General features: G+C 39.0%; 1 protein-coding gene across 1 annotated transcript in view; it reads right to left on the bottom strand.

Annotated features, from left to right (window-relative positions):
- LOC145283483 (uncharacterized) overlaps positions 1 to 22,102 on the bottom strand; it is a 163,206-nt gene that overhangs the window by 38,624 nt on the left and 102,480 nt on the right. Inside the window, exons 22-25 of the mRNA XM_080132304.1 lie at positions 20,134 to 20,297; positions 18,134 to 18,240; positions 10,999 to 11,154; positions 3,079 to 3,265 (exon numbers count right to left, since the gene is read on the bottom strand). Coding sequence (XP_079988430.1) covers positions 3,079 to 3,265; positions 10,999 to 11,154; positions 18,134 to 18,240; positions 20,134 to 20,297 — 614 coding nt within the window. The remainder of the gene's footprint in view (positions 1 to 3,078; positions 3,266 to 10,998; positions 11,155 to 18,133; positions 18,241 to 20,133; positions 20,298 to 22,102) is intronic.

The following is a 22,102-nucleotide window of genomic DNA, read 5'->3' as shown; positions in this document are numbered from 1 at the left end:
ACCTTATCGAAGGCCTTTGATATGTCAAGAGCAATTGCCCTAGAAATGAAGACTTTGTCTAGAGATTCGCTAATTCTATGTGATATAACCGTTAGCACATCTGCTGTAGATCTTGCAGAGCGGAAACCATATTGCATGTCACTAAGAAGGTTGTTTCTGTTGAGGTGGTTGACTACTTCTCTATTTAATATGGATTCCAGCAACTTACTCATGACACTCAGGAGACTTATTGGTCTGTATTGAGAGGGAGATGACTTATCACCTGAATTCTTAAATACAGGGCATACTGATGAGGTTTTCTGGGGTGTTGGAAAGCACTTCTCCTTAAGGCAACGATTAAACAGTTTGGTAAGTATGGGGGCAAGTTCTGGTTGTAGCTTTTTTAATACTATAACTAGAATACCATCAGGGCCAGTTGCTTTACTGGAATCAAGGTTCTTGATTAGCTTGGCGACCTCACGCACAGGTATTTGTATGTTACCTAGCGTGTTGTGTGTTGTAGGAGGAAATACGGGGAGTTGATGACCTTCGTCGCATAGGGTAGAATTAACTGCAAAGTTCTTTGCAACTAGTTTGGCCTTGTCAGATGCTGACGAGATGACCTCTGGATCATTGATAATGGTTGGGATAGAACGCACGCTTCCGTTCAGGATCCTATTTGCTATTTGCCAGAACTGGTGGGCACCAAGCTACTGCTCAGCTATTTTGGATTTAACGGATTGAGCATATAGCTCTCTTGCATTTTTTATTACTCTTTTACAGTGGTTGCTGGCAGTCCTGAAAGCAGCTTTAGTCTCAGTGCATCTATTACGTTGGTAGCTATGGTTAAAAGTGATTTATATGTGCGATGGCAGCAGCACATTCGGGGAGAACCATGGCTGGCTGTTAGGTTCTTGTTGGAATTTTTTGGATGGTATGAATTGGTCTATGCCAACAAGTAACCATTCGGTCAGATCTGATACTATTGAGGACACATCCTTTTTAAACATGGAATGGAGAGGTAGATCAGATATGAATGTACGGAAGCTATCCCAGTCAGCCATAGAGTATCGGTATACAGTACGGTGGAGAGGTACATCCGTAGACTTATTATATTTCATTTTTATCTTAACTGATACAACGGAGTGGTTGGAGGATCCCAGAGGAGATAGAACTACACATGAACATAGCTCCGGGGAGGTGGAGAGAAAAAAGTCTAGAAGGCTTGCATACTGACCGGTAGTATCGGGCACACGGGTGGGCTCGCGAACAATCTGAGTGAGGTCATAGGCAATGTCAAAATCATGACAGAACCTCCCCTCATCGTCAGTCTTATTTGAGTGGGTCAGCCATTCAACATTGTGGACGTTGAAGTCACCACAAATGTGAATGTTAGCCGTGGGATGAGCAGACAGGATGTGATCAATTTTCTTCGATATACTCTTAAAGTATATCAAAATGAAATGGAATCATGTCGTCTTTTCTAGGGTGACAATTTTATTGTTCTACCCTGTATATGCAATATTAGTCGCAGGATTGACTAATTTGCATATTCGTTTTTCAAAAATACATTTTTATTATTAAATGTTGTTATTGATTTTTAATCGAATGATTATCCTGCTTCTAATATAACAAATAAGTCTGTTTCACAATAATTTTTATTGCCTGGACAAATATTTAGCATTTACAATAATGATTAAGACAAATAATCTCGTATGAAAACTACCAAAATGTTAATGTTTATCTATCTACAGGCTGAAATGATAAAATTTATCGCCCTAGAAAAGATGACAAGTTTCCATTTCTGTTTGATGAAAACTGTTTTTTTTTTTTTGTTGCAGACTATGTACTAGTTGGCCAGTTGTGTACGAATCCCAAGAGCGATACGAGCCTTGTATCCAGTCTGAAAATGACACAATATGCAACGAGCGAGATCGGAGGTGCATTGCTGTACAACTCATGCTCTCTACCGATCCCAATTATGACAACAAGACCAAATGCAAATCCGGATGGTTCAACGCTTGAGAGCACTACTTAATGCATTGGACGACTCATGGTTATGGACTTTGGTTTCAAGTAAGAGCCACATCATGCCACCTCATATCTTTGAAGTCGGCTGGAAAGTCAACAAAATGTACTTGAATGTGCTGAAGAGTGTGGGGATCCCTTGGTGCAATCAGTTGGTCGTTGGCAGACCCTGCGTGTGGTAGCACGATTCAGCACCAGTCCACAAGTCCATAGAGACCCAGGCTTGGCTTCAGAAAGAGTACTACAACTTTTTACCCTTCTCTCACTGGCTCCCTTCTCCCCTGACCTGAACCCGCTGAACTACTTCATTTGATCATACATCGAGAACATTACCAACATGACCTCCCACAGCATCAAAGCCAGCCTGATCGCCGCCATCTACCGATTATTCGCTGGCGCTTGTGGAAAAAGCATGCTCCCAGTTCCGGACCCGTATCTAGCCGGTGATTGAGGCTGAAAGCGGCTACATTGAATAGATGTCAGCTCTACTACATAATCAAGTTACCTGAATTTATTTCTTCAATAAAAGTTTAAAAATAAAGCTGTAGTGTTGTTTTCTTTAGGGCGACAATTTTATCTTTCTATCGTATATATGAATAAACGAGAAAGATATTTAAAGATTTTTTTTCTTTAAATAGATATTTAAAGATATTAAGCAAGCTATCAACTTGAACAAGACCTTTTCAAGCGATTTATTTTTGTTTATTTCTGAATTTATTTCATTAGGTAAATGATTTATGAATAGAAAACTAAAAGTCAAAATACGGAATCCAGAGGATACTGATTCAAAATGATTATTACCAATTTGAGAAAGTGCCAAGAGATGTTGTCCGGTGGGTTTGGTGTAAACTAATGGCGAACGGTTAGTAAATGTCATTCAAACAATGCACAGAAATGCTCTCGGTCGTTTTAGAATTAATAGAATTAATTTAGATTAATCTAATATTAAAGTGGGAGTACATCACTGTTCTGTACATTCAATCATTCCATTTCCCATCAAAACTACAGGCAAAATATAATTGTTCTTTAATGGAGAAATGAAAATGTTAGAATATAATAAGGCAGACTTACCTCCAACACATTCGCCGTTGTCTGAGCATTCGTTTAGACAAATATTATCTTCGATCTCTTTTGGTGGTTCTGGAGTATCACTTCCATTAGTCTTTACCCAAATAATTGGATTGAGTTCAATCTCTGTAATACACTGTTCTTTCAGATTCGAGAGGGCTGAAGTGTACCAAGTTACATCATCGGTTAACTAAAATAAATAAAAAATAATGATGATTAACAAACCAGTCTCTTGTTCAGCACACGTCTTCCTATCTAGATTTAATCTTTCCTTGAGCTCATCAGATCTAAATCTGTTTTTTTTTTTCTTTTTACTTTTTACTCAAGCAAGGTTCTATTATTGTCATCATCGTCCATTTTGTCGTCTGCATATTATTTCTTCATTGAAGTTTGTTTTCATTATTCTAATGTAGACATCAGTGAAAAATAACGCGCACTAATGATTCTTCTTGATGTGTTTTTAAAGCATGTGGTCGTCATACAACAAGTTTCTACTTTTCTATGCACTTCTCCGCATTATTGTTGCTTTTTTTTTGCAGGATCTGTTAAGATGCACTGGTAAGTAATAAAGGGCAGGCAAGGGAATTGCATTGTATGGTCCCCCTCTCCACATTCGAAGATAGTGGGGTCAGTTTTGTAGCACAAGTTACTTGCATTCGAGACGAATACTCTACCACCTGAGCAACCATCTGGTTATAGTAACTTTTAATCACCCTATTCCTGTTCTTAGGCGATTTAATGTTTTCCACTTGATATAGGATACCTACATAGAGGTAGGGCTTCAGAAGGGGGTTTCAGAAGAGGGTATTCTCTAGCTCCCTATTCCTCAACTGTATTCTAGTCTCTTCTTAATATATTGTTGTGGGAGTCTGCATAATATGGGGGAGGGATGTAAATCGTGTATATATTTATGTGTATTTGTTAGCGTATACTGTATGATTATATACGTGTGTATATACACAAGTGATCGCTTATCTAAATTTCTCCCCTCCTATTGTAGACTGTTTGATCTAAAGAAAAAGAAGAATGATTCTTAAAAATGTTCATAACTTGACGGTTTTTCTCAGTATCATTCCGTTGTTTCTTCGAAACCTGCTGATGTTTTCTGAGCCGCACCTTTAAATTGGAGTGGCAAAACTCGCTCGAAATTTTTCATAGTGCAAAGCTCACATACAAGTTTCACATCTTCGATATACTGTATAACGGATATACCAGCTGCAGCACCACTAAATTCCAGAATCAACCGGACATAAAACAATCTTTCCCTTTATCTCTGAAAGGTAATAAAATGTCGAAATAGTTTCTTATCGTTGAATGCTTGATTTGAAGCAAAAGAAGAATGATTTTTGAGATCAACAAGTTCGCCGCGTCGAAGTACACCTAACAAAAATCTATCCTGATCCCTTTTCGACATTATCGCAAACAAGCTTTCTGCAATTGAAACCAGATTGTAAAATATACTGTACCGATGTTGCGCCGACAAAAAAGAAATCGACACCAATTGAAGAAATGCTGGTTTTTATATTGTCAAACCCGACCACGTTTCAATTTGTATAAGACACGTTCTTGTCTAGTGTCGGTCAGATTTCGAGTTTAAGACTTTTTCTCTTTCTTTTCTTAAGCGAATGACACTCACACTAATTATGCACATTACAATTTCCCATACACCCCTCTAAATTGTAAAGTTTCAGAGTCGACTATCGTCGTAGTCGTCGTTCTTCTACCGGTGCGTGCGTGCCTGCTCTATATATACTACTAATCAGACGACGGTGTCACTCTTTTGTGTGTCCCGTCTTAATAATCATTCCTATTCTCTACATGCCCTCCCCCACCATGTGACCACACTACCGTCGTTTTGTGGTCATGTGACTGGAGAATTCCGTGTAGTAGTGAGTTGGTCCTTGCATTTGAGGGGAAAGTGGCCTTGGTGCTCGTGTTACCCTCATGCTGCGTCGTGGGACCAGACTCGTCTGCATTGGCTTGTGGTTGATCGGATCTTGGTCCACCTCCATATCTGTTTCTGATGTGTCACAATCAGCTTCTTCCACCTCCATCATCTCATGCATGTTGCATGGTGGTTTGCTGTCCTCCCTTCTTGGTGTTTGGGGAGGTGGTTGATGGGGTTGTTGAGTGGGTGGATACTCCGGCGTATCCATGACCGGTTTGATTTTCCTGAGGAAACGGCGATTGCGTAATGTGATCCTGTCGCTACCATCCAACCGTATCCTGTACTGCCTGTTACCCATTGTCTCGACGACTCTCCCAGTTTTCGCCCATCGTTGTGGATTTGGTCCCTCCTGATTCTGCACCTGCACAGACTCGCCGACTCGGAGCTGTTGGAGGGGGCGGCTGTGTATGTCGTACTGTTCTTTGTTAAGTACGTGCCTTTTTGCCATCGCCCTCTCTCTCAAATCTCTGGTCTCTGTATTTTTTGCGAAGTGCGGGGAGATGGTCCCTTACTGTTCGACCATATAGCATTTCCGCCGGCGACAATCCAAGGTCCTGACTGGGCGTATTCCTATGAGTCATCATTGCCCGTGCTGCCCGATCATGATGTAGGTGTCCGTAGCCATCAACGCAGTCCATCAGCATTCTTTTGGCCGTTTTTACGGCCAGTTCAGCTCGGCCATTACTCTGGGGGTAATGTGCAGATGATATGCGCCTTTTTACGCCCCAGTCTTCTAGGAACGATTTGTATTCTAGTGAATCGAATGGTGGCCCTCCATCGGATGATATTTCCTCCGGCGCACCATACGTGCAAAACCAAACCCTCAGGGCGTTACACACCGCTGCAGCCCTTCCTGATAGTAGTGGTGCGACCTCAATCCAACCGGTATATCAGTCTGCATATACCATCTAACTTTTCCCGTGCATATCTAGTAAGTCAGTGACTGTCTTTTGAAATGGGAATTCCGGGTTTATGGGTGGCATTAGTGGTTCCCTAGGCTGGGATGGGGCGATCGAATTGCAATTCCGACATTGCGCCCTTGTTTGTCGGATGCTGGCGTCTAAACCAGGCCAAAATAACTGTTGTCTGGCGTTAGCCAACATACCATTCGCCCCTTGATGGGCGGAGTGTAATGCCTCTAACACCTCGGCTCTAAGCCGTTTTGGTATCAAAATTTTGTCCCCTTTTATGGGTACCTCTTCCAGACAATATAGTTGGTCTGCCATCGGCCAGAATTGCCGGATTTCTGGTGGTAGTTCGTGGCATGACCTTGGGAACCCGTCTTGAATGTATGACGCCAACGTTCGGCACTCCTCATCGGTGGCTGCAGCTGCGACTATCCTATCCCAGGTGATCGCTCGGAACTTGGGGTCATGTGCGTATGCAGCTATGATGGATGCTTGTATACTTCCCTCGATTTGCTGGGATGTGTCAGTGCCCTTTAGTCTGCTGTGTCTTGATGGCGCCGGGTATCGGGATGAGCAGTCCGGTGCTACGTTGAGTTTCCCAGGAACATGCCTAATCTGGAACCTGTACATCAACGACCGCTCCTTGAATAAGAACAGGCAGGGATTTTTTATATTCTCAAGGATCTGATCCGAGAAAATTTTCACTAGGGGCTGGTGGTCCACGGTGACCAATAGGTCTGGGGATCCCAGGATGAACATCCTACAAGACTCCAAGCCATAAATCAGCGCTAGAACCTCCCCCTCTATAGGGGAATAATGAGATTCTGCATCTTTCGTGAAGCGAGACCCGGCCAAAATCATCTTCCAGTGGTCCTTACCACAGTTGGGACCTAATTCCGTTGGGCATTGGCAATGCTTCTGGAACAGAAAATACCCAATGCCAACCTTACTGAAGTCGGTTGAAAGGCAGGTCGCTCTGTTCATATCGAATGTTTTCACCCCTTCTTCGATTTTCTGAACGATATTCCTCTTCGACTCTTCGAAAAGTCTATTCAATGTGTAATCCCAGTAAAATTTACGGTTCTTTGTCCGCAGCAACTCTCGAAAAGGGGCCATTATATCGGCCTGTGCAAATGTATACGACACCTGGTAAACTAAACCAAACCAGGACCTGATACCAGTAATGCTCGTTGGGGTCAGGAAATTGAGAATAGCCTCCGTCATTTTTTTAGTTGGCTTCACGCCGTCCGAGGTTATCACAAAGCCGGCAAATTCAACTTCATCGTCAGCAAATTGAAATTTGTCAGGGTTAAAGACTACCCCACTTTTACCACAATGGGTAATATAGTCCACAGTATGCCAGAAAGCCAATTCTAAGGACCTGTCTCATAGGAGTGTGTCGTCTATACATCGGGTCTTTCGAGGCATGTCAACTGTGATGTCATCGAACCGGCGCGTGTACCCGTCCCCGGATGCGTGAAAACCCTGGGGAGCCCTGAGATACCGATAACGACCCCATTCCGTTATGAACGTGGTCGCGTCCTAGGCTTTTGGGGAGAGTGGCAGACTATGGTACCCATTCCATGCGTCCAAGACAGTCTTTTTGGTTTGGGCAGGCACCACGGACACCTGATTGAAAGGGGACGGTGTGTGATGAGTCTCTCTCATCGTTGCTGCATTCAATTTTTGTAGGTCTACCGTCCTTCTTGGTGACTCGTCTTTCTTTGGAGCGACTACCATCCTCGAACACCAGATCGTAGGTGTGCCTGCTGGTACCGGTTCGATAATACCCAATGCAACATCTCGATCCAAATCATCCTTTACCCTTTTCTTCCAGTGATGAGGGACTGGAATGGGTGTGTGTATGGCCGATGGTTTCGCCCCCGGGGTAAAAATTATATCCAGCGGCCTCCCTAACATGACTTGTAACGGTTGATGGGGGCAGGTGTTGAATGCGCTGGACTTAAAGTGTTCACGTAACCACTTCTCTAACCGTTCCCTATTATCTTCAGTGGGGGTAAACGGGATCCTCGCTGGCTTGTCCGGGACGGATTCTCTTTTCGGACATCCACACGGTGCTGTCCCACTTTCTGAAGCCGATAAATCGGCCTTTGATACTCGATGCGGGAAGTCGCGATTGATTACTCCTAGGTCTTTGAGGGCCGATTCTGACAAGTAGAATCCTGACGTGTTTTCTGAAACGTAGACCACTTGTCGCGTTTCCTTCTGACCGAGCTTAATCTGAGTCAGGACCACCCCCTTGATATCTAGGGGTTCGTCTGTGATTCTCCGTATCCTGTGGGTGGTAGGTATCAGGATCCTTCTGGTTCACCCTAATATTTTCAATATTTCTGGGCCACTCGAACACGTCTGGGCACCGGTATCTGCGATGGCCTGGATGCGGTGTTTTCGACGGCTTACTCCCTTATCCAAAGCGCACCCGAATTTAGCCTGGGACTCTGGTATCAGGGACACATCGACCATTAATGAGGGTGGTGGCTCAGGGGAACTTCTCCTGAACCCACCACTGCTCCATGCAAGGTGTGGCACTGCTGCTATTCTACCTTTTTGATTGTAACATGCCGGTGCCCCCTCCATTCTGCTGCCGAAAATATTCGATTGACGTGTGGTATCGTTTGTTGACTCCGCCGTCGACCTCTCCTGTTTCCGGCACACTCTTTGTAAGTGGCCTGTGACGCCACAATTAAAACATTTCAGCCCCCTCGCCAGGCAGTTCTTCCGCCCTTTTAACCCACTGGGGTGTGAGGTCCTCCCACACCCTTCACAAGGACTATTCTGAGGGGTTTTGAGCGGCTGCTCCTTCCGAGATGGTTTTTTTTTGGTTGTTAGTAGGCCAAAAGTCGAGTGTCCCTCTGAGCCTCGTTGCAACTGAGGAGCAGACGTCTCTGTAGTTTCTAAACTAACCAGCCTGTGAAGCTTCTGCTCCACAGTGGTTAGAATATTTGCTTCGGCCAGCAATTTACACTGGTACTCTGCATTTGCCAGACCGGCTACGAGTTGGCCAGCTACCATGTCCTTCGAATAGTTTACAGCTTGCCGGCAGTTCTCGTTGGGGCACAGAACCGTGAAATTGCAAAACCGTGCCTGGGACAGAAGCTTTGCCAAGAACTGTGCGGGTCCCTCCCCCGTCTGTTGTCTGATGTTATGAAATTTATGTCTATGCACCTCCGGGTGTAGACCTTTCACCGCAATGAACTGTATATGCCTTAAGAGTTGTTCCTCTGTGACAGAATTGAGGGTTTCAGGCCCAACTAAGTCAAATAAAAGTTTATTTACCTCATTTGAGCAGGCTGTCCTTAGTTCATTGCGGATTTCCATGGGGTCGGTAAGGCCGCACATTTGTTTGTATCGGGCCCACGAGTCGATGAAAAGCGCCCAGTCCGCGTCGGTGAATCCATGTTCGATACGTGGCTGGTCTGGTTTCTTGGTGTTAGACCGACTCGAGGCACTCCCTCCGCGAAGCTCATTGTTTTCTCTTTGCAGATTTATTAGTTGTTGAATCAACTGCATGTATTGGCCGTCCTCGTGTTGTCCTGACGCCATTATACTCCAAAAATCGTGCAAAAGAAATTATATTGAAAAATAAATCCTGTTCGTAGCGCCATGTAAAGTTTCCGAGTCGACTATCATCGTAGTCGTCGTTCTTCTACCAGTGCGTGCGTGCCTGCTCTATATATACTACTAATCAGACGACGGTGTCACTCTTTTGTGTGTCCCGTCTTAATAATCATTCCTATTCTCTACATAAATGACGTCATTAGTATACGTCATTTAGATAATCACCTGATGTTTTTACATGTCATTTATTTCTAAGTTGTCAACTAAATTGTTATAACATTTTTAAGTAAAATTCCTAAATTAATATAAATAAATACTTATTTTAAATATTCTGATTAATTATTGTAAAACATATTTTAGTTCAAAAATTTTTTTTTGGCTTGAATAATCATAATAACCGTCGACCAGCCCACCTTCCGGCGTTGCCCGGTCAATATCCAACACATACATGATATTGTTAAATGTTGACTTCAGTTATTAGTCTGTTGGTTTACGTCCACAAAGGAGATGGTATCATTAAGGTAGAAAGGTTTACATAGCGATCCTTGTCAATTATTACCTACAACTTCTACCAACCATTTTGAAGCAAGCCAAAATCCAATGACTGATTCAGATAGCTCCCTTATATATATATATATATTTTTTTTTTAACTAGGATAGAGTTGGATAGAGTTATAAGCCATGTTTAGTTTTAGCACAGTTTCCCATTGTTAGGTGTTCTACACAAGTCCTGGAGGTGACTGGTTCTCAATAGACAGAACAGTTTCCGATGGTTAGTTGTTCTACACAAGTCCTGGAGGTGACTGATTCTCAGCAGAAAGAACAAAAGATTCTTCACGTGTTGACACAAAGAAAACATATGTGAAGTTCCTACAGGAAAGGTTTAATATTTATGGAGCAATTCTGGTTTCTGATTGGTTGGTAGCAGAACGTGAATTAATTCGATTCGTCAGTTCCTAGCAACATCGTTTACAAATAGAATCTCGCGACTGTGCGGGATCATACCCCATTATAAGCCTCATGATGGGATGTGTCTCCTAGCGGCTTCGGCTGCAGGGAGACAGGGTAGTATTACACGTCAAGGCTCCATTCTTGACACTCAGCCCTACAGGTGAGGGGCTGGGAACCGGCCCAGCATCTGTCGGACTGAGGTATACCGCCTGGGTATCACCCAGCAAGTCCAACCTCCCAGGCTTTGCCACCCGGCTTTCGGGTAGGGCAAGTTTATTGCTTGTCATCTGAGGCACCCCGACCGGTGAATTCCGACGGGGTTATTCAGGCACTTTTTATAATTGCAAGAGGGCCCTTCCTTTAATGGAGCTTGCTTTTGATCCCCACTTTCTAGGCCTTGTGCCAAATATTGGTAATATATTGGTAATGTGGGCAACAAATAAATAACTACTCCATTATAAGGCAAAAAATATTGCAACATCAAAAGAACTAATTTTTTTCTTATTTGCTTATTAGAAGTATCACTTGATAACTTACTCTTATGTCTTCAACACACGATTCTACGGATGTTGTAAAAGCCTTTGTGACAATTTCTAAGCATAACTTTCCCGATTTCTTTGACGAAATATAATCCCTGCAAATTTTTTCTGCATCCTTTTTAGTTCTTCCACTTTTCGTTGGCCAATCTGGATCCTGAAAGTCAAAAGAAGAACAAAAAAGATTTTATTCATTATGATACAGAATCAAAAGAAAGAAAGGGAGAGAGAGAGAGAGAGAGAGAGAGAGAGAGAGAGAGAGAGAGAGAGAGAGAGAGAGAAGCTTAGTTATTGTTTTATCCTCCAAGAATGATGCTGAGGCATATCATATCATTATCATCTTTCACATATATGTATAAAAATGAGATCGTTTGATCGACAAATTGGTAATTAATCTGATGTCAATAAGAATAAGGTAAAAAATTTTAACTTTACCTCATTTTAAAATGAATTGTTCCCAAATCAGATTATGCCGTTCCGTCAAATATAATTTTAAATAAATACATTAAAAAAATGACGTTCGTGGAATTGACTTGAAGTTTGAAAATGAATTTAATTGTTAAAATCTTACACAAAGAAGAGACGTATTTGTTTTCTTTACTTTATTTACTTTACAAAGAATAATCAGACGATAATAGCAATTAATTTACTGGAAAAAGAAAGAGTAAAATCTTAATAGTATTGATTCTGAAATAAATTTATTATTTCAAAAAATTATTTTGATTTTTAACAGTAAAATATAAAGGTTGATGTAGAAAATACCATAGGATTTTTATTGGGTCGCTCTAGTGAGAATATGTGTGGGCGCGTGTGTGTGTGAGGACAGTTCTCAACGAATTTTTTTTATCTACAGGCTCGAAATTTGGCATATATGATACTCAGATATGCGGGAAACTTTTAAATGGAGTTTCTCCCATAAAAAGGGCTGCTAACGGATCAAAATTAACAAAGTGATACGTGGAGGTTGTCGGATTTTTATCTGTGCCAACTGTTTCACGACCGCGCATGCACGATCGAGAAACATGACAGCTTTCTTTAATCTTTAAGTAGGTTTGAAAACACATTTAAATATTCTGTCAAGCTGGCCTAATGGTTATCGTATTTGACTCACTGCCTTTGTTTTGGTTTCGATCTCAGCTCGAGTATTTTTATTATTACTTACAGCAAGTGAATTGTTTATAAAAAACATAATACTCGCATGCACATGCCGCAGTTTCTTCCTATTTTTTTCTCCATTTTTTTATAGGAATTTAACATTACGTTTAATACCTACGCTATTTCTGTTTGTAATAAATAAGTTTCTGCATTAATTAAAATGTAATATTTATGTCTATTTTACGACCGGACAATGCCGGGCGGCCTGCTAGAAATAAATAAATAAATAAGACAAACAAATCTGTTGAAAGAGGAATAATGTTATATATTATGTTATACAATTAGTATTAGTAGATCGCCGGTGTAACTTCTGCTGCTTGACTTACTAATTGATTGCATTACAATCAAAGTATTATATACTCATTGGAAGAGTCTATCGTGCATATAAATATGAAGCGTTCTATTATAAATATACCAGCGTAATATACACAACGTTGCCCGGTTGAAACATATTGTCGGGCAGAGGGATGAGTCATATACTAAGATACACCGAATATCCTAACTTGTTACGAAAAGTGACCCATGTTGGATTTAAGAAAGCATAAAACACATTCAATTTTTTTTAACTTTCATAGATTAAAGGGGAAATAACTATCATAGCTTAAATAAATAAGCTTACTTCCGTTTTAAACGCAACAGTTGTGAACTATTAATAAAGGAAAATAAATGAAGTATAAATTAAATTAAACATAAATCAACTTTAAATATTTCTAAATAGAACATTTAAAAATTTTTTTTATTGCAACAAACAATTAATAACATGGAGCTAACTTTCGAGACACATTTTCTTTAATGTAATATGCAAATGAGGTTACTCATCAAATGTAAATTTCTTTTGAATAAATAGTTTATATATCGAAATCTTGCTAGAATAAACATGCATATAAAAGTCCGTTTTCAGCATGAAAATGTATTTGTAAAACAATGTACCTTTTGTGGATATTTATTAAATTGTGAACAAACAAACAAACAAACAGACAAGAATACAACTTTATTATAATACAAGATTCAAGCAAGGCCGCCTGGACGGGCCACAGAGTTTTATAATTTTTTTTATTTTATTTTATTTTTTTTTACATTTTCATCCCAAACAAGGCACATTGCCACTTTGATGTAGGGGGCTACTATCAGGGGCAGCAACTACTGGGGCACTATGTTGGGATTTGGGCAGCAAGATGTCGGTTCACATTACACTTGAACTTCTGCATGTCAGTACGGTTAGGGAAGCAGGGACCTGGAATGGAATTCCAGAGTCTAGCGGTTCTGGGGAAGAAACTACTGGAGTAGAAAGATCTTTTACATCTAGGGATCTCTACTGTGTGGGGGTGGGATTTAGCTGCCGGTCGGGTTTGTCGAGGGTGTCTATGTCGTGGGGGCACAAGTGTCTGCAGTTCGTCAGAGCATTCACCATTAAAATATTTGTAGAACAGGCAGAGGGATGCAACGTTTCGTCGATGGGACAGAGGCTGAAGCTTAGATGCCAGTTCAGGGCCTATCAGATTGGCGACTCTCTTTTGAACCTTGTCTAGGAGTGAGAGACTAGCAGCAGATGCACCAGCCCAAATGTGAGAGCAATACTCCATACATGGGCGAATGGTAGCCTTATAGAGGTACAGGATACTTTCGGGTGTTAGTAGTTGTCTAGCACGGTAGAGAGAGCCTACCTTTTTCGCAGCGGCCCTGGCAATGTTTTCAATATAATTGTTCCAACCCATGTTTCCTATGAACGTTAGGCCAAGCAGTTTGAAAGATGTACTCTCAGACAGGGAGTCACTGGCCATTGCTATTGGTGGCAGAGAAGGTTTCTTGTAATTATTGAAGGAAAATAGTTTAGTCTTGGCAGCATTGAATGTGACCATCCATTTATGTCCCCATTCCACTACAAATTGGAGGTCATCCTCTAGTGTTTTTGCCATTTCTTTAGTTATGTGTTCATTTGTTTTCCTGTCATGCCTGTTATAGAGTGTGGTGTCATCAGCATATATACCCATCTCAGAGGCAGTTTTGTCGGGGAGGTCATTAATAAATATTAGGAACAATAGAGGTCCAAGGATAGACCCCAGAGGCACTCCTGCATTTATATCACACTGTTGAGATGTACGACCGTCGAGGACAACCTGGCTTTTTCTCTTATCTAAGAAGGATTTAATTATGTTAAGTATTCTACCAGTGATACCATATGATTTAATTTTCCTTAGGAGACCCTCATGCCATACCATGTCAAAGGCCTTAGATATATCTAGAGCTACCGCTCTGCATTCCCCCGCTTTGTCCAGTGAATGGTATATACATTCAGAGATTACAGTGAGGATGTCAGCTGTGGAACGGGCTTATCTAAATCCATATTGTTTGTCAGTCAGAAGTTTAGCATCTGTAAGGTGCCGGACTAGAGCATGGTTAATTATGGTCTCAAATATTTTGCCGAAAAGTAGGAGGAGGCTAATGGGGTGATAATTTGATGGGCCAGTTCTTTCGCCAGAATTCTTGAATACTGGTACCACAGAAGCAGTTTTCCAACAGCCCGGAAAGCATGATTCATTAAGGTATTTGTTGTAGAGTTTGGAGAGAACTGGAGCTACTTCTGCTGAGCACTTTTTTAATAGCACAGCTGGGATGAGATCAAATCCACATGCTTTTGAAGTGTCAAGGTTTTTTATGATAGCATGTACCTGAGCAGGGGTGATTTTTAGATCGTCTTGCGTGGCGTCTGTCCGCAAAGGAAAGTCAGGCAGAGGGTGGTTGGAAGGGTCCAGTGTGGAGTTCGAGGCAAACCGGCTGGCAAGTATATTAGCCTTGTCGGTTGCTGAGCAAACAACCTCGTGATTGTTGGTTAGTGGGGGAATTGTTGATTGCCCATTATATAGATAATAGAATATATATTTGTTCAAAGTAATAATTAATAAAATTTTTGTTCAATTAACATTTATGAAAAAGTCTTAATGCTTTATTTTATTTAGTACGCTTATAGCTTATATTCTGGGATCCTACACTAGTAGGTAGAGATTATGTTAACTAGTATGGATTTCAGGCATGTTACATTAAGTATATCTCAGGACGACAGCGAATGGAGATGGACACAGTGTACTAAGCCTGATTGATGCAAGAATTTAGAGGGCACCTCCATAAATAAAAAGCACTAGAAGCAGGTGTCAATGATATTACATAAGAAATTACATCACGTGTTTGAGATGGCACAGAGTTTCGAGGGACTTCACGGTGAGAAAGCAGTCGAAACAGATGTGCTGACAATGTAGAACAAAAAAAAAAAAAAATTCTCGAGATCAGTCCATACGTCGAAAACGCACAAGTATGCATTTAGGTGGAAAGACTATGTGTTGCCCTTTGTTTAACACTTGTTTGTTTTAATGGTTGTTTATTGAAATGTTACACGACTGCTTGTATCTGTAGTTCTTTTATTTTCATTTTCATTTTGCTTTTGGGATCACTTATACTTCTAATGAAGCAGAATGGAGAATGCGCAACGACTAAAAGGAAACATTTTGCCTTGACACTGGTTTCGTTTACTTCTGGATGAAGTATAAACCAACAATGCACACACGTGCCTTCGCAATTTTTGATAATTAAAAAGTTTCATTTACAAAAAAATGATACCAATTTAAATGTTCATGACCTCTGTTCAACCTCGAGAAACAATTGTGGCTGCACATTGCGAAGCAAGGGTTGCATAATCCCAAAAACAGTCTCCGAAGTTGGCACCACCTAAATCCAGTGGCAAGGAGAAGTCCAAGACGACTAGAAACAATACAGAGTAAAGCGGATAGTGCATACAGTACCTGGTATTTCCAAATGGTTACTCATATAGTACTGGCCATGCTCAATATCGCTTAACTTCAATGATCTAATGGGAACTGGGGTGTCAATGTGGTTATGTGTGTATAAATTAAAACAAAAAATATTTAATAAGTGGATGTTGGGAAGAGATATCACACAAACTGAAAAGATATATTTTCTAAATGCTAATTATGCTATTATGATGATTATATTATTACCAAGTAGAACAACATAATATTTTATTTTCTGATTAGTTTCTTAAACTGTTTCCGTTTAGGGCAATATTGAGAAAAAATTATTCTAACGTTTTACCTGGCCAAAATTAATATTTTTGGAAGTAATCAAATCAAAGTAGATTTTTCTTGTTAAAGATATGATGTAATGAAAAACAAAATGGTGAGTCAGAATCAAAAATTGATTTGTTAGAGAAAAGACTGAGTTAAATTTATTAAAGGAATAAAATCTTGAACACAATTTTGATAAAACTAAAATTGTGTAAAAATAAAAATATTGGATATAAATAGCTTGCAAAACTTTCCATTTTGAATGCATAAGGATTTACTAAGAACATTAAAGCCAGAAATAACTTAAATTCACAGCGTAAATACTTCCTAAGAAAATAGTTTCTAGGCAGAAGGGTGGATGTAGGCTATAATTACAAGGGCCGTTTAAAAAATAAAGCCTCCTATTCATTTAACTAAAACAGTTGAAGAGTTACGAAGACAGGAATGGTACCATCAACACAAGCGACTTTTTGTGCTCCAGAATTTATTTTTCTACATAGTCATCACCATTCTCAATGCACTTTTGCAAAGAATTCAATGATGCATCTCTGTTTCTGACACCCACCTATGACAAGGCTTGTGTTCTTAGTCTCATATCGTCAATATCTGCAACAGAGAATGAAACTTGCAAGTGATGAATGCATAAATCAGTCATCATAACTATGCAATTTGCAATCCCCTCTGATCAATTCGGGCGGAGTAAAAATAACAATCATTAGTTTCGGAACAGCCCTTGTAGTTTAATTAAGTTTTATGCAAAGGGAGAAGGTGTTGGTTGAAAGTCGTGAAAATTTTGATAATTCCGATTTTCATGGAATAGGGGTGACGGTAGCTAAGTAGTTAACGACATATACTAAAAACCTAGATGTACACAGTTCGAATCCAGTTCGCTTTCATCAAACCCACATGTAAACTTATGTCAAAGGATAAATAAAATAATAAAAGCACATCTATTCGATAATTCAAATATACAGGATGTGCATCTAATTTTATTTATATATTTTATTTCATCAAACAAGTTTAACAAGACAAAATAAGACACAAGGCCTATAAAAAAAATTCGAGATGGGGAGTCTATGGTCATTCTTGTCACTGTACCTTCGATTGGTCTATGTTAATCCTAGTTAGAGTTCTATTTCACCATAATACCACAAACACACCAGTGATCATCCGACTTAAGATTCCCAAAGCAAATCGTTTTTTTTTAATTTAATAAAAATCTATGTATAAAAATAACATTTTGTAAAAATCGTTTTATTAATAGGCAAAATTTCATTGGCTTGGGGTGGGTGAAAAAAATGTGTTAGTAAGGCCCTCCCAACACTTTCTAGATGGTAGACCGCCAACTTAGTGGGTGGACAGGGACGAAAAGAAAAGCTGGGGTGTGGCCATCTTGAAGGTTTCTTATCAGGGGAGGAAGCACATTCACTCAGCTAGCTAAGAACCTAAACTAAACACAGCGCTTACCTTAAGGGGCTTGGGGTCCGACAAGATCTGGAACCGTGTACGCCATGATCAGATGGGGAACACAAACTCTAACTTGGCACCTCTTTGTGCATTTAATTTGATCCATAGTCATTAGACAGCAACTAAGCAAGATTCCCTGAATTACAACTTCTTCTTAAGACCCCCTTAATCTTAAACCTTGAATTTGAAATAATTTCTAGAATCAAAATCACGTAATAAAATAATTATGAATGAAAATTCTATAATGACGTTCAGTGGTGATAATATCTCAACTTTAATCTTTATAAGGACACATAAAAGCAAAACTGTTCTGTTCAGGGAATTCATTTTACCCGTTTTGGGGGTGGGTATTCTTCGATTAGTATCAAAAGTAAATCCGATGCATAAAAGTTAAATTACAAATGAAATTAAAATGAAAAAAGAAATGTTTGCACTTACACTGGCCTTGTAAGTCGTATTATATTCAAAAGTTTCTTGTGGTTCGTTAGTTGTACATTTTAGAGGAACTTCCTTGTTCTGAAGAAGTAAATCAGTTATGTCTTTGCCTGAAATATAAAAACAAAACAATTATACAAAAAAACCTATTATTTTAATATCAATTGTAATTTTCTTGGAAAAATGGTTTCAGATTTGTAAGAAAACTCAAAGACGTTTTATCATGATCTTTGGTGCTGGCAGATCCAGTTGTCTGAAGATATCGGCTTAAATGCTCTGAACATTTATTCTATTGTTTTTGCCCTTTCCCTTTGAAAAACTCAATCATGTTCTGAAAAATCAAAAACAAACACAAGTTTTCTCTATAAAACAACGAAGCAAACACCATGAATAAATACTTGAAGATATAATGAACTTGAAGCATAAAAACTTCATTGCAAAATTACCAGATTAGATAAAGCGAAATGGAACAAAGCAAAAATGGAGTAGGGGAGTCGCAGGTTAGGGTTAGGGTGAGGGTTATATAATGTCGCTTCAAGATAAAATCAATTAGTGGGATCGAGTGTCATAAAACACTCAAGCCCAACACCATGGATGGACATTTGAAAATATAAATATAACATAGTGTGGATGCGCATATGCAAATGCATGCAAAATGACGTCACCAGTAGAGAAAAATAAAAACAAATTAAAAAGATCATGTTGAAGATGGGGATAATGTTCGAGATCACATGAGAGTACAATCACGTGAAGGTCGCCACAGCGGTGACGAGAGAATAAGGAAATAAATGTTGTTGTACAACAAAAAAGTGAGTTGAAGTTCTTTTCTATTCTTTGTCTCCTTTGCGACTGAGGCTACAACGTGTAGATTCCCGGACAATGTTACATAAACAACTTGAAGTATAAAAACGAATTCAAAAGTCTAGCAGTCCTAACATTCTAGCACGGTACAGAAAGCAGCATTGACAATGCCCTCAATGTATCTGTTCAACCTCATGTTCCCTGTGAACGTTAAGTCGAGGAATTTGAATGCAGTACTTTTAGGTAATGTGTCATTAGCCATGGTTATTAGTGGTTGAGAAGGTTTCTTGTAGTTATTAAAAGAAAGGAGCTTAGTCTAGGCAGCATTGAAAGTTGCTATCATCCATTATGATATGATGTGAAACTCGAAATCGGCAATTTTTTTTACATTGACATTTTTCTTTCTTCATCGTCTTAGTTTCAGATTCGTTTTTTAAAAATTTATCAAAGCACTTTCGTGCAGCTACAATCTGTAGTTAGCCAGGGTTAGCTCATGAAAGATGTGACTCTTCGCCACGGTCTAGAAGAGTCTAACCTCTACGAAGAGATACCTCGATTTTTTACAGGTTGTTACAGGACCTGTGGCGGAGGATTTGGTAGAAAGAATGTGGGACCTTCGAGGAAGATGAACTTGAGCAACAACTAGTTCTCAGAGAACCGAAATACATCTATAGTAGATACAAACATGGAAAGATTCAAATGACAGTTTCTAGTTTGATTAGTTATTGGTTGCATAGTTAGAAAGTCAGTATCTTGAAACAGCCTGATCTGGTAACACGAAAGGACAGTTCCTAAAAATTCATACCACATCGCTCGTCGTATGGGTAAAAAGGGGTGCATGTGACGGTGAATACGACAAAAGATCAGTTGGAAGATTTCATTACGGCGACCAACTTGTAGAAGACTCTAGATGCCATCCAAATTACCTGCCAACAGTGAGATCTTACAAAAATGGTTGGGAAACGAGTCAAAAGAATCTAAGAACTTTTCACCTGATTAAATGAATTTTGTTTAACAATTGTGTCTCTATAAAGACTAATTTAAATACCAATGCTATTAATTGGTCTAACGATAATGTTGTTGACTTTGTATTTTGAGGAGGACCTACTGACGGTGATGTCTGGCAGAGATGATTGGAGTTAAGGAGAAGAATTCCATGCCGATCTGATTGAAATGTTGGATTTAAAAGAAAAATATCAAACCTTTATTATTCTTGATTCGTTGATCACATTTGAACATGTATTTATCTTCACTGCAGTTCTTCTGGACATTCTTTCGACAGTCGTAATACAGGGTGTCTGATGTGGTATTTTCTTCCTCGTCTGTTGGGCAATATCCATTGTACAGGGTATCGTTTTCGTTTACTCTAAAATAAAGAAATACTTATCAATTTGCCTACAGATGTGATTCTGTTTTGTTTATTGTATTAAGATGGTGGTGGTGGTGGCGGTGGTGGTGAAGGAAGAGGAAAAGTAGAATGAAGAAGAAGAAGATGAAGATTCAAATGCTGACAGAATTATGGACAACACCTATCTGTATCTGTCCGGCGTTGTCCGGGAGTTTTTTGTTTTTTACTTGAATTTTTGCTTCACGTTAGTTTTTTTTTTTTTTTTTGCTTATTTTACCATCATGTTTTTAAATTGAATTTAATTATTACGATATGGTTTGATTATTAAATTACTAATCGAACTAAATTGTTATAAAATTATTACTAAATTTCTTACATTTCTTCTGTTTTAATAGAATTATTTTTGATAAAAGCATTTCAAACATGTAATACATGAGGATTTATTAAGGATTTTAAATTAATTTCTATTCGACGGTTTATATAATTGCCTTCCTTGAGACTGTGCAAAATGTATGTTCATATCAAATGGTGGGACACGAATAATCAGTTAGATTTATGTCCATAAATTAACAGTTGATAGACTCAAGTGATTTTGAAGTGTGGCCTAAGTGATATACATATATATTTCATTCTCAGGCTGCAATGTATAAACTTTTGTGTAGTTTAATTGCAATAAATATCTTAAAAAATTTATATATATATATATATATATATACATACATATATATATATATATATAGGGTGACCCCCCAAAAAAAACAACAGCTAAATGAAGGCCATCTAGAACATATGCTGTAGAACGGAGTAAAAAAAGGCCAAAGATCGTAGTGTTTTGATGTGATGTTTTGAATATAATAAACTAGTTATGACGAAAGTTTCATTTCATTCGGACAAAACACTTACAAACGGGGACTAATAAGAGTTAGGGCCCGTTTATTTTTGGGGTCACCCTGTATATATATATATATATATATATATATATATATATATAGATATATATAGATAGATAGATAGATATTTCATTAAATAAAATAGACCTTTTTGTCTTCCAAATAACCGTCTTCACTGACAGGAACTGGCAGATGTAATCGCCATATTTGTTGTCCATCCAAATACTTTGCAATCCTTCTGAATTCATCGTAAGTGATAGGTTAATCGAACTGGTTTTAAATAATTTATAGATTATAAATTTATAGAGTCTTTGGATTTTTGTCAAAAGTGAAGACGATTATTCAGAAGATAAAAAAGACCCAAAATGGAATTAATGGACAGAAAACGTCTATTATATTCAATGAAACATGTTTAAGAGAAAAAATGCTGCATATACATACATTATATATATATATATATATATATATATATATATATATATATATATTCCAGCAGAAATGACACAGAGAGTCAGTTGGATTTCTATGGGCATCAGAGATAGACGAGCCCCCAAGCCGAAAGGCTATTTATAATTCGGTTTGACATGTTTAGATTCTGTCAGGCTCAAAATTCTGATCGCAAATCTGTTTTTCCGTAGAAAAACCAATGTAATCTTTCAAAATAAAACATTATTACTTGTTTTAAACTTGAGTTGTGATTTTGTTTCAAAAGAAAATGACCTGAGAATGCATGGTTGACAGTACGGGCAGCGTCGAAATACAGCGTCGAAATACGGCACTAAATTCAAATGAAAATAAGTGGCCAATCATTCCCTGGCATTTGCATCCAGGATCTGACCAACTTTCATCTGACGTCATTCCCAGGCACCTGGATTATCCAGCAAATGCAAGTTCATAATAACAGGTGAAACCATCTAATCGTCCCAGAAAAGA

This window comes from Euprymna scolopes, chromosome 8 (genome assembly GCF_053919585.1).
Source record: "Euprymna scolopes isolate OS-2025 chromosome 8, ASM5391958v1, whole genome shotgun sequence".
Lineage (NCBI taxonomy): Eukaryota > Metazoa > Mollusca > Cephalopoda > Sepiida > Sepiolidae > Euprymna > Euprymna scolopes.
Note: the sequence above shows the minus strand (reverse complement) of the source record. Positions and strands in the feature narration are given on the sequence as shown.